This window comes from Dermacentor silvarum, chromosome 8 (genome assembly GCF_013339745.2).
Source record: "Dermacentor silvarum isolate Dsil-2018 chromosome 8, BIME_Dsil_1.4, whole genome shotgun sequence".
In the NCBI taxonomy this organism is placed as follows: domain Eukaryota; kingdom Metazoa; phylum Arthropoda; class Arachnida; order Ixodida; family Ixodidae; genus Dermacentor; species Dermacentor silvarum.
The window spans coordinates 5519951-5533740 of record NC_051161.1 but is presented as its reverse complement, the minus strand read 5'-3'; the positions used below and the strand labels follow the sequence as shown (position 1 = coordinate 5533740).

General features: G+C 47.8%; 1 protein-coding gene across 3 annotated transcripts in view; it reads right to left on the bottom strand.

The window, feature by feature from the left end:
* The window catches only part of LOC119460548 (uncharacterized), a 128846-nt gene that overhangs the window by 7973 nt on the left and 107083 nt on the right, over window positions 1-13790 (bottom strand). For all 3 annotated transcript variants that reach the window (XM_049672735.1, XM_037721481.2, XM_049672734.1), the window contains exon 2: window positions 3503-3692. In XM_049672735.1, coding sequence (XP_049528692.1) covers window positions 3503-3623 — 121 coding nt within the window. In that variant the 5' untranslated portion in view covers window positions 3624-3692. The remainder of the gene's footprint in view (window positions 1-3502; window positions 3693-13790) is intronic.

Genomic DNA, 13790 nt, shown 5'->3' with positions numbered 1-13790 from the left:
CAAAACAAAAAATAACAATCAAGGAAACAGATTTTACTCTGCATAAAACTTTCTAATGCTATGAAATGATACAGAATGTATGCGCTGATAGCACTCCTTGTTCAAGCAGTTCGGAAGTTTATATTTTTAACATTTGGAATCCGTAGTTAGTCCTACATCGAGGTATGATAAAAGTGTTTTGTGTGCGCATTTCCTATGATGTATAACGCGGCAAAAGTTTCACAATACGATGCAAGAGTGGGTCATTTCGATCAGTAGTGTTTTTATACAGACATGCAAACCTATATCGAAGATATTATGCACACGTACAATATTATACAGTAGGCGCACGGGACGGGTTGAGGCATTGTATGGAACGTTTGCGATGAGTAAGCATTTTCTTTTGAATAACTGAAATCTTTTTAATGTCACCATTTGTTGTGGTTGCCCAAACTACAGGATTATACAGGATCTCCAAGCTAACAAAGGTTAAAAAAAGATGAACATTTTGCGCGAACGAAGCTAAGTACGTATTGTTCACAGCCCAGTTGAGAAGCCGCCAATAATTTTTGGTTGATTACACTCGATTTAATCATTACAAATATTGATATTATTCGTTGATTACTGCCCTAATTGATTAAGACGTCAATTACGAAGTTGTAAGCAAGATACAATTAGAGTGCTTACTTTTATAACTTAAAAATAAAGTATACGATACGTGAGAAACACCACGTCATTACGCACCCAGCCGCACAATCGTCTCCAAGCAGTCTCAGTAGGAAACGTCACGAAAAGAGTTTGCCGTGGTTGAACGCGGTTAAACCAAGTTTGTCGAGCGATAGCACGGTTATGCTTGCGATGGGAAAGAACACAGACCCTGCTCGGCGCCGTGAGCAACTACCGCCATCTACAATTGCACCACACGACAACACAGAGACGCTGCTCGGCGCGGCAGCAGCAGCGAGCGAATTGACCTTCAGGCTGCGTCTCGTTTCAACGCGAACTAAGCGTCGAAAGCACAGCGCATACGAAGCCACCAGCACTCGGCGCATTTTGTACACATCGCAGATCGCTTTCGAGATATGCGTACGCATCAGCCGCCAGCAGTGGTAGCTTTACCTTGGCTGAGCTTGAAGATCACATTTACGGAACCAGGCGTTTTCTGCGCTTTTACCTGGAGTAGTAGAGCTATCGCTCTAATAACAAATAATAGGTAGGAGTGGTAGTGCCCCTGTCGAGACCTTGGCACGAAACGAGGCGGAGAAGCGATAACCGCCTCAGACACCCCAATGGCGGTTTCGGGGGAAGGGAGTGGAGAAAGAGCAAAGTAACGGCAGGTCACGTGAACCTACGCGGGAGCGGGAAGCTCCTCCGCGAAGTCGAATGCCTGTAACGCCCGTGGCCAGGTCTCGCCGTCCGGAAGTCGCGGCGTCGGTTAAGTAAACACCACACATCTCCGTTCAAGTTGTGAGCTGAGAATTCTAGAAGAATGTGAGCCAGGGTCTCGATATGTCTTTTAGGAGTGCTGCGTGTGTGGGAGTGTGCGGGCGTGCCTTTTGCGCCATAATTTGCTTTACCATAATGAGTTACCAACTAGCCCATCTTGAAACTGCGGCGCACACACAAGAAACGAGGACACAAGGCAAAGGTCCTTGTTTCTTGTGTGTGCGCTGCAGTTTCAAGATGAATAGCTACCAACTCGCCCAACTTCCAGTACTTTTACAACTAGCCCATGCAGCAAATTCTTCCTAGTGTGAACCATCGGCGAGTTATCCCAGTGTAGCAGGTGGTGTGAGTCCTCACGAGCACGCTATATTCTAAACAATATCAAGGCGCGAAATGAAAGGAAGAAATGATGCGCCCTCCCGCAGCTATTTGCTGCATCCTGCCGTTGTTCAAACTACACGAGTTGAAAGCGCGTTATCTGGCAAACACGAGGAGAACTCGCCGTCTCGAACACGCGTTCGCTACATCACGGCGTCAGGACTCACACAGCTGCATTCACAGCATTGCACCTGGCGGCAGTTTTCGCAAATTGCCTTCCAGCGCCACCTAGTTTCGGGGAGGATCAAGGAGGATTTTTAAAAAATGCATTTTATTGCGATAGCAATTATATGGACACTCCAAAGCAGATTTCTGCCGTCGGCGTCGCCGTCGCCGTGAGGTTCCGTATGACGTCAGTGGAGATGAAATCGTCGCCGCGCGCCGAACGCTGTATGTGCGAGTGAAAGGGCGCGAGGGACGCGCGCTTTCACGGGGAGTGAACGCACGGCCATAGAGAAAGAAAAAAATGTCACAGTTTCGCCCTAAGGGCGAAGCAATGAATGCGATAGCAACACAGCAATGTCATACGAAGTAAGGTGAGCGGCTTTGGTAGCAACAACACGCAGAACTGTTGTCGACGCCATCGGCGTTTTGCCCGCGTTCGCTCAAAATGCGTGCGGCGTTGGTGACTGTTGCCGGAGCCTCTGATATAAATAGGCACTGCGTGCCGCAGCTAAACGTCGCCTCCCTTCCCTCCCCCTCCCCCACGGCCTCTCGCTCGTTGGAAGAAGGCGCGTTTGCTCTACATACTTCTTTCGCTCCCACTTACCCCTCCCCGTTGGCGCTGAGCCGTGCTCCCTCAAGGGCTGCAGAAGATAGCGCCAACCTTTCCCTTTCCCTCAAGAACCACTTATCTACATACATGGTGATTGTGAAGGAGAACAGAGACGCCTACTTCTGCAGCCCTTAAGCGAGCACGGCGCAGAACGCGCGTTTGTTCTCCGCCGTGCGTTCACTCCCCGTGAAAGACGCGCCCCTCGCGCCCTTTCACTCGCACATACAGCGTTCGGCGCGCGGCGACGATTTCTTCTTCAAATGACGTCATACGGAACCTCACGGCGACGGCGACGGCGACGCCGACGGCAGAAATCTGCTTTTGAGTGTCCATATAATTGCTATCGCAATAAAAAAGATTTTTTTCTTTCTCTATGGCACGGCGAAGAACAAACGCGCGTTCTGCGCCGTGCTCCCTTAAGGGCTGCAGAAGTAGGCATCTCTTTCCTCCTTTACAATCACCATATATGTAGAACAAACGAGCCTTCTTCCGACGCGCGAAACGCCGTGGCGGGGAGGGGAAGGGAGGCGACTTTTAGCTGCGGCACCAAGTGCCTATTTGGCGCTGAGCCGTGCTCCCTCAAGGGCTGCAGAAGATAGCGCCAACCTTTCCCTTTCCCTCAAGAACCACTTATATATACAAGTGCCTATTTATATCAGAGGCTCCGGCAACAGTCACCAACGCCGCACGCATTTTGTGCGAACGCGGGCAAAACGCCGACGGCGTCGACAACAGTTATGCGCGTTGCTGGTGCTGCTGCATGTCCAAATTTATACAGCTGATAAAACTACTAACCTTACTCCGTATAGCTCTCTACAAATTTGTTATCGCAATTGATGCTTCGCCTTTCAGGTGAAACTGCGACAATTTTTTTAATCCTCCTTGGGTAGGATGTTTCGAATACAGCTCCTCCGATGAACTCACCGATGACGCTGACGTGGTGGCCTCTCTTCTCGAGCTGCGAGGTGACGCAGCGCTTGAGACGCTCTGCGAAGCGTCCCGTGCGGCAGCTGCCGACGAACACGACCAGCTTGAGGGGCGGCATGCCGACGGCGTCCACGCGACCACGACGACAGCACGGCAGCAGCGGAGCCACTCTGTCCGACGGCGGTGCCTGCGGCGGAGGAACTCGTCTGTCTTTCCAAATATATACCGGCATCTGTGCAGTCATCGCCGAGCATTTGCGCTGCTGCAATTGTGGAAGCGAGAGGACCGAAAAGTGAGCTGCACACGCAGCTGACGAAAGGAGGGCCAAAGAGTACATCAGTCAATATAGGTTTCTGTAGATTAGTCTCTTTGTGCCCAACACTTACGCAAAGTGTGTAATAGACAATTGTTCAAGTACTCGGAGGAGACTGCGATGACATTTACGCATCTATGCAGTCTTGTTCTACAATGTGTGACTGACAAATATTTGCAGATTTTTCCAGGATTGCCGATTTCTGTATTCTTGCGAAAGAAATGTCCCTAAAAGCTGCGCAATCAAGCGTCTTTTATTGCATTACATTGGGTTATTACAAATGTTATTTTATTAATTATTTAAGCTTCAGCCGTGCGTAGTCACAATCTAACATTGTAGTTAGAGGGCGCTACTCTTCGGGAATCATGTACTGTAGCTAAACCCAGCCGGTTTGTATACGAGTGCAATGGACAGGCACGGACTCGGAACCGCCGGTCGTGTTTTATTCTTTCTTTTAGAGCGGAGCTTACGCATTCATTCGTCGCAAATCACGCCGTAATATCACTGCGCCGCGCTCAGTGGTACCCCTCGAAGGATCACTTTAAAATGTTGTTTTATGGTCAGTACTAAGAAAACGCCAGCGCTCGACGACGTTGGTAGTCATGTCACCAGAACAGGAATTGGCCTCCCTGGTGCAGTGTTCGGCCGCTACCTCCCAAATGACTCCTACAATCAACCCACGGCCCTCAGTCCCCACCAGCTGCGGAGCACCTGACCAAGGCGGCGATCAGACCTGCGACGCGGCAGAGGGTGCTAAATATCTCAGGATCCCGACAGGCCCGAGGTCGCGGGATCGAATCCCGGCCACGGCGGCCGCATTTCTATGGGGGCGAAATGCGAAAACACCCGTGTACTTAGATTTAAGTGCACGTTAAAGAACCACAGGTGGCCCAAATTTCCGGAGTCCCCCACTACGGCGTGCCTCATAATCAGATCGTGGTTTTGGCACGTAAAACCCAATAATTTAATCCGGACAGGCCGCCACTGGAAACTGAACCTTGCAACGTTCAACACGTGAACCCTCTCAAGTGAGGCTAGCTTAGCAGGGCTGTTTGAGGAATTATCAGGCATTACCTGGGATATTATTGGCCTTAGTGAGGTTAGAAGAACGGGTGAGTCTTATACAGTACTGACTAACGGCCACGTCCTCTGCTACAGAGGTCTTCCAGATAGGAGAGAATTCGGAGTAGGATTTCTAGTCCATGACATAGCGGGCAACATTGATAGTTGCCCGCTATGTTGCCCGCCCTACAGCAGTAATGAGAAGGTAGCAGTCGTCGTAATAAAGCTGAATAGGAGGTATAGAATGAAGGTTGTACAAGCCTACTTCCCAACCTCCAGTCACGATGATGAAGAAATAGAACAGTTTATGAAGATGTTCAATTAGCAATGAAAAAGGTGCAAACTGAGTATACTGTAGTCATGGGCGACTTCAATGCAAAACTGGGGAAAAAGCGGGTTGGCGACTAGGCGAGTGGCAACTACGGCATCGATTCTAGGAACACTAGAGGAGAGATATTGGTAGAATTCGCGGAAATGAATAGGCTCCGAATAATGAATACCTTCTTCAGGAAACGCAGCAACAGGAAGTGGACCTGGAAAAGCCCTAATGAAAAAAAAAGAAAAACAAGGAATGGAATAGATTTCAAACTCTCTGCCGATCCCAGCATAGTGCAGGATGTAGAAGTATTAGGTAGGGTAAAGTGCAGTGACCATAAGCTAGTGAGGTCTATGATTTCTCTCAATTTGAAGAGAGAAAGAATAAAGTTAGTCATGAAGAAACAGGCCGGCCAAGCAGACCGGCCTGTTGCAGATAAAAGCAGACCAATTCAGGCTGGTACTTACAAACAAATATGCAGCTTTTGAACAGGAAGATAAATACAACATAGAGGTAATGAATGAAATCTTAACTAGGTTGATCTCAGAAGCAGCAATAGAAGTGGGTGGTAAGCCATTAAGGTAACCAGTAGGTGAGCTCTCCCAAGTAACAAATGACCTAATAAAGAAACGGCAAAACATGAAAATGTCAATCTGGAGATCAGATAGAATTCGCTGAACTGTCGAAACTGATCAACAAGAAGGAAGTAATGGATATCCGAAATTATAACGTGGAAAAGATTGAGGAAGCAGTAAAAGATGGACGCAACATGAAATCAGTGAGAAGAAAACTAGGCCCAGGACAAGGCAAAATGTATGCAATGAAAGATAAGCAGGGTAATATCAGCAATTTCGATGACATAGTAAAAGCAGCGGAATAACTCTATACTGACCTATACAGTACCCAGAGCAGCCAAGCTGCTTTCATTCGAAGTAGTGAAGAACAGGATACAGAAGCCCCTTCTATAACTAGCGATGAAGTTAGAAGGGCATTGAAAGACATGACCAGGGGAAAAGCTGCTGGAGAAGATGGAATAACAGTCGATTTAATCAAAGATGGAGGAGATATCAAGCTTTAAAAGCTTGCGGCCATTTATACGCAATGCCTCACGACTTCAAGTGTACCAGAAAGCTGGAAGAACGCCAACATTATACTCATCCATAAGAAGGGAGACGTTAAAGAATTGAAGAATTACAGACCCATTAGCTTGCTCTCAGTATTGCATAAAATATTCACCAAGCTAATTTCAAATAGACTCAAGGCAACACTTGACTTCAGCCAACGAAGAGAACAGGCTGGCTTCAGGAAGGGATATTCTACGATGGATTATATCCATGTCATCAGCCAGGTAATAGAGAAATCTGCGGAGTACAATCAACCTCTCTATATGGCTATATGGCTTTCATAGATTATGAAAACGCATTTGATTCAGTAGAGATACCAGCAGTCATAGACGCATTGCGTAATCAAGGAGAACAGCAAGCATACGTGAATATCTTGGGAAATATCTACAAAGATTCCACAGCTGCATTGCTTCTCCACAAGAAAAGTAGAAAGTTACCTATCAAGAAAGGGGTCAGGCAAGGAGACACAATCTCTCGAATGCTATTCACTGCATGCTTAGAAGAAGTATTCAAGCTCTTAGACTGGGAAGGCTTAGGAGTGAGAATCAACGGCGAATATCTCAGCAACCTTCGGTTTGCAGGTGACATTGTCCTATTCAGCAGCAATGGAGACGAATTACAACAAATGATTGAGGACCTTAACCGAGAAAATGTAAGAGTGGGGTTGAAGACTAATATGCAGAAGATAAAGATAATGTTAAATAGCCTGGCAAGGGAACAAGAATTCAGGATCGCGAGTCAGCCTCTAGAGTCTGTAAAGGAGTACGTTTATCTAGGTCAATTACTCAAAGGGGACTCTGATCATGAGAAAGAAATTTATAGAAGAATAAAATTGGGCTGGAGTGCATACGGTAGGCATTGCCAAATCCTGACTGGGTGATTACCACTGCCGTTGAAAAGACTAGTATACAATCATTGCATTCTATCGGTGCTAACATATGGGGCAGAAACTTGAAGGTTAACAAAGAAGCTCGAGAACAAGTTAAGGACCGCACAAAGAGCGATGGAACGAAAAATGTTAGGCGTTAAGAGACACGAAGAGAGCGGTGTGGATCAGAGAAGAAACGGGGATAACCGATATTCTAGTTGACATTAAGCGGAAAAAGTGGAGCTCGGCAGGCCATGTAATGCGTCGGGTGGATTTCGTCCCACACTTTAGGAAATATCTCAAAACTGGTGTCATCCTGGAAATTAATTTCAAGTGGATGCGTCTTGCAAGCTCACCGGCTACAATTTGTAAATTGCAATACGTGTCATACAGTAATTAACTAAGAAAATCATTAGTCAATTTTTGTTAATTAGTTGAATATGTGTTAAGTTGAATATGTGTTGAATATGTGTTATCTGCGAATTCGCACGTGCGAATTCGTAAACAAAATCGCACCATGTGAAACGGGCTTAACAAAGTACCCAAGTTCGTCAGCGGGCGTATAGAAAGGCTACGCCGCCGTCGCCCGTCGTCAAGGCCCCCCTCCGCGCTCGCGCCAGGGCAACACCACCTCTAGGTGGTGTTGGCCAGGGCCCCGTAACGCCGCAGTTCCGACGTCTACCCCGCACCTCCACCAGATGTCATGTAGTAGTGACGCTGAAGAAAACAGTCGTAAAACTATGTATGACGAAACTGATTCTTTATTGGGCGAACCTGTGCCCACAAAAGCAAGCTACACTCAAAGCACGATAGCGGCGAACACAGTCGGCGATCGTCGAAAATCTGATATGCGGTAAAACGCGCCGGCTTTTATACATGACTCATCGAATGTTCCAGATTAATCCCTGGTACCCGCAGTGTCTTCCAGAAAGTTCTAGACAATTCGCGTCGGTCATACAATCAGATAAGCATCGGTGAAAACAGGCAACGGAAAGAAGCATCGATAACGTTCTAGAATCTTCCGATACAGGCGCGTCCTGCGCCGAGCGATAACGTTTAACATTGTTAGCCGGTGGAAAGCGGCCACCGGTGAAAGATAAACATGTATACGTGTCAATATTATATATTAGCCAAGGCCACGTGAAACGATAATTACTAAAGAGAATTCGGCCCCACATTCTGAAATCGCCCAAGACAGTTGCAGTCACAGCGGTGCGACGTCACAGCGCAAGTGCCTAAAAAAATGAGTGGAATCCGTCTTGAGAAGCAGTGGCTGGGATTCGCAGGTAGATGATGATTATCATTGTCATCTCTTTTTAAACGGGGCGGCGACAAATAGCCTGCTTGATCTAACTACATATATTGCAGTATATACAGGGTATCTCCCACGTAACTTATTGTGCCAAAATTTAAAAAAAATATGCGAGTGCCATGTAGCTGGACAGAACCAAGGCATGTTGTTTTCTGTCGCTTGGAGTTTATGAAGTCAGACTATTTCTTCTTTTTTTTTTTGTATTTCGCCTGATTACATATTAGTTATAATGAACTTCTCAGATATTCTAATCAGAGCAAGATTCTCAATCAGAAAATTGTAGGCCATTATGAAAAATTCCCGATTCACCTTTCCGTTCTGATCTCTATACGTGCTACATGACGTTTTGTTTTTTCCCAAACCTGAAAGAAGCCTGCGAAAAGTGCCGCCCAACTAATCGTGTTTCGCGGGCACTGAACGTAATGACCGACGTCCCTACTGGGGGGGGGGGGGGGGGGGGGGGGGGGGTCCTTAGCATACCACGTGGGAATGCCCCAAACTCATTTGCCATACCTCGCTCTCCCAGTGCGAAGCCATTCTTTCCAGCACAGTCCTAGCCCAGAGAAAACTGATCGACAGATCGAGTCGATTACAGCAGCAGCAAATAGGACCCTGGACTGAGTGAACTAAAGAATAAACAACTACGGCAGAACTGCTGTCTCGCAACGACTGTCGATGGTAATGCGAATAGCAATGGAGCGACAGACCTGAAGTGACGTTTATTCAACACGTGTAGTGGTGGTAATTATGAGACTTTATTTGCCTCGGCTATGTACTCCGATTTCGTTCCACTTCGCTGTGGCACTCGCTTGCCAAAGTCGCCCATGAGCCTGACAACGACTGCACGACGCCGACGCAGGAATGGCGAAAAAGGAATGATATCGATGGAACGGCGTATAACGACGACGTCATCAGGACAATGAGATGCCGTCATTTAAATTATGGCAACGGTGAAACAACGACATGACGACGACGAGGTAACGACGACGGCGTGAAGGCCACAGTATGACGACAAAGCGGGAATGACGGCACGAATGCATGATAGGGGTAGAGTGTACTAGACTGGGGGAGTGGGTCCAACCACGGCCGGGCTCGACTGGCGCGCGCGCTCGCTTCTTACGGCCTTCGCATCGGGGCTAGTTCATGCCTATGGCCGCTGCTTGGAGGGGGGCGCTGCGACCCCACCCTGCTCAGCTGCTCCCAGCCGATCTGTGCAGCGCGCGCAACGCTGGAAGATTGGGTCGGGCGCGCTTCTTACCTCACCGTGCATTCAAGAACAAGTCGCCTAATTGTAGAGGACGCGTAAATTGTTCATCTAGGCTTCTTATAAATGGATGCAGTGTAACTGAATTAATACATCAAGCTTCTTTAAATTCACTGGAGATGTATGCGCCGGGAGAACAGCTCTCCGCCATCAAATGCATTTTGAGGAATTTAAATAAATATTTATTGCTCGTACGCACTTACAATGGTTGCCATACTTTCAGGCGAAAACTCTTGCGGACACACCAGCTCACAAATGTGTCTTATTCACAATTACAATCTAAAGTGTTTCCTTGGCGGCTTGTGTACATAGGCCGACTTGTCGTTTTCGTCACTCAGTTGGTTTGACTGATTTACAAGGACTATTCTCAGAAACTTCTCGGCAATTAGATTGCGGATCGTATCGCATGGCTGTCGTCAACACCTTCAGGGCAGCTCAAGATGGGAGCGCGTTGTAATTAAATAGGGCTGGACTTCTCTTTCGATTACTTCTAGTACATTCCTGCGTGGCAGGTGTTCGGAGGCTTTATCGAAAAAAAAACGCTATTATTTATTTATTTTAATTTTATAAATACTGCAATCACCATGCGGTGATTTTAGCAGGGTGGTACAAGCATAACGAATACATTGGTATGTACAGAAAATGCACAGGTTAATAAAGAAAACTGTTATTTGAATAAATACAAAGCGTACAGGTTGGGCACACGCAACGTTACACTAAAGAAGTAAAACACTGTCACTGCAAACATGGCACAAACAAAATAATGTCACTGTAAACATGATAAAAAAGAAGTGAATGTTGGCGCTATTGTGCGCGGAAAAAAAGAATACTTAAAAGAGTTGTTGCGTGAGGAAAAAGGAGTTATAGTGAAATTATGTATTTGCCGAGTAGCGTATCCGGAGGAGAAGGCTACGATCTTTTTATGTCCATCTTATAATTCCCCTTTATTAGTTGATGCTATCTTGTCCAAAAGCGCTAGAAACTCGGGTTATATCCTCATTGCTTGGGAACTGGTGAAAAGAAACACCGGGTGTTTTCTCGAAACGGGACTTGCAATACGGAAGACAGCCATACACCATCACACATCAGTTATATACCGATGTGCAGTGAACGGCGCCAACACTTGCCTGTGGCAGCGCGTACTAAAGGCTGTACGACCGTCTTCAGGAGACTGCATACTGAACAACACTGACAGAGCACCGCATAAAATGCGCGGGAAAACGATCGTGCGAGCGCGAAGGCAAGCGCATGTACGCGGAGCAGGGGAGGAAGGGTCAGGGTCGCAGCGCCCCTACCGCCGACGGGTGGCGAAACGTACTGAGAAACTCTCCCATTGTTTCCCCGACGGGTGAGAAGGCCGTAAGAAACGAGCGCGCGCGCCAGTCGAGCCCGGCCGTGGTCCAACGCAGGCTCCCCGCTGAGGCTTTTTTTTTTTTTTTTTGAAAAGTTGGTGGCGCCACCGTCGCTTTCTCCCGAATAAGCGGCCAAGCGCGCCGGCCGGACGCTTGTCGCGTCGGAGACCCCACCGCAGCTGCATGGAGCTTTGACAGGCGGATACTCGGTGGCGGTAACACTGAGATTGTTCCTCACAGATCTATTGTAAATAAAATGGAAGAAGAGCGGCAGAAATAATGCAAACGACGCAACAACGACGGTGCGTCGAGCAGCCGACAGCTACTCAGCCCGTGAGCTCGCTTCAGCCAATGAGCGCTGCCGAAACAGCCGGAGCCAACGTTTATTGGCCGGAGATTCAGCATGAGGCCGCGCCGCCACAATTTCAACGTTTTTTGCTTCACCCTCGGCGCTTGCCAAGGCGTCCGCTGGACCCACTCCCCAATTCTAGCACACTCTAATAGGGGATGTGGGACGACGACGTGAAGATGGCGGCATAATCGCGATTGAATGAATGACGGCAGAATGAAGAACAAGGAATGATGTCGATGAATCGTGGTATGACGACGACATGACGACACTGAAAAGATTGCAAACGACAACATCGCGACAATGGCATGACAAAGACGGCGCGACAAGAGTACGATGTCGAAGTGATTACGACCGCGACGGCATCCCGACCAAGGTATGACAATTAATGCATGCATGAGGACAAGGAGTGTATGATGACAATGGCCTCACGATGACTGTATCACGGAAGCTGTACAACGGTGGTCGAATGACGAAGCTGGAAGTCGGCGACCACGACGGCATTACGACGACGGTCTGACCATGAAGGCACGATACAGAGTGTTGACGGCATGACAAGGGCGGCGTAATCCCGACTGAATGACGACAGTATAGTTATGACATTATGACGAAGAAAGATTGACGTCGATGGGAGGAGGAAAACGACAGCGTGACGATGACGGCATGACGAGAGTCGGATGGCAAAGCTGGAATCACGATGATGCAACACGACAGCATCCGTACCTATGGCCCAGGCTATCAGACAAATTGGACCACTGGGTCGACGGCGTGGCGACGACAGCTTGACGAGAGTCAGATCACGAAAGACGATTGAACGACAGTGTGCACAACGACTGTACGACGAGTGACAAAGCTGGAATGACGGCGACGACCACGAAGGCATCACGAGGCCCAAGCTAACTTGGCCCAGGATTGAAGGCGTGACGGCACGACGAGATACCACGAATCACGACAATGGAACGACGCATTGCAACCAGCAACCTAATGGTGGTAGACAACTTGTGCCACTGGTCGGCGTAAGAGGCTCAAAACGGCTCAAGTAGGCAAAGAATGGTATGCGCATTAATACCCTTACTCAACTATGATGATGCTCGAGGGACTCCGATGCGTATCAGTGTTGGTCATCTTGGGGAACAGGACACGCTATATGACTGGGAGGAAGCGTGAAACCCCTTGTACATTGTTTTGCACATTGATGCCTCAAAATTAACTCGGAAGAATTTATGTAAACCAGGATGTGAAGTCAGGTGCATGCGTAACTCTATGAATGTGCTCTATCAGCAACGTTCGATAAAACTGACACCAATTTTGTCTAGACGCCTGTGTCGTCACAAACGAAGAAAAGCATTCTTCAAGTGCGTTTCGAATACCGCGAGATGGCATGGAAATTAAATATGTATTACCAACATGAACCTACTACACGATATTACAGCTTCATCTCTGTGTTTATGCAAAGAAAGGCAACATCTCAAACATGAGAAGACGGTTACTTTCTCCTCGTACATGGAGATGCAGATTTTAGCGTCCAGCCGTGTTGCCTAACAAAAAAAGGGGGGTTCAGCGTCAGTATAACACACCAGTCATTAATAAGAGCCGACTGGAAAAGCGATTATATCCCTGAGCTGTTTTCCGGGAGGATATAGACCCTCCGATGGCTGCAGTGCCGTGAAAAGCGAAATCGACGCAGTGTATGTTCCTTCATAGCGTTTTATTTCCTTTCGCTACGTAAATAATTCAGACACTGAACAATTAGGGACGAGCTGAAAGGAACTTCTTATCCATGTGTCAAAGATTGAGAAGGTGGAAGCTTTTGATCCAAGTCCCGTGACACTGTCGTTCAATGAAACGGCTGACATTTTGTTCTCATGCTTAGGAATGCACACTGGCAGACGGGCACACACACACACAAGCGTGTCCACTTCTTCCCTTCTGTCACTGCGCTTAAACCTGAGCCTGTCTTACCAACTATAGGCTCGACATGTTCTCACGCTTTCGTTGGCTCAACTGGCTTCCCGTCAAAACTCTGGCTTGCTGTTCCGCATTTTAAATTCGTCCACAAAGTAGGCGACAACAGTGAAATCAAGAGGGCACGTGCAGTTCTCTATTCTGACGACCTTTAGCACGATTCACCCTCTTTGCACCTTCCCCGCGTAGGCAAACACGCGCCGGATACCGTTTCTGCATTTCGGTAGAGAGAGCTCTTAAGACCGACCACTTGACGCTACTGCAACGGCACAGGTGTTCATGTGGGAAATGAACGTGTCCTGCAGTGTTCCTACGGCGCCCACTTTCGCTTACGTGCCAACCAGAGCGTGGCTGCAATGC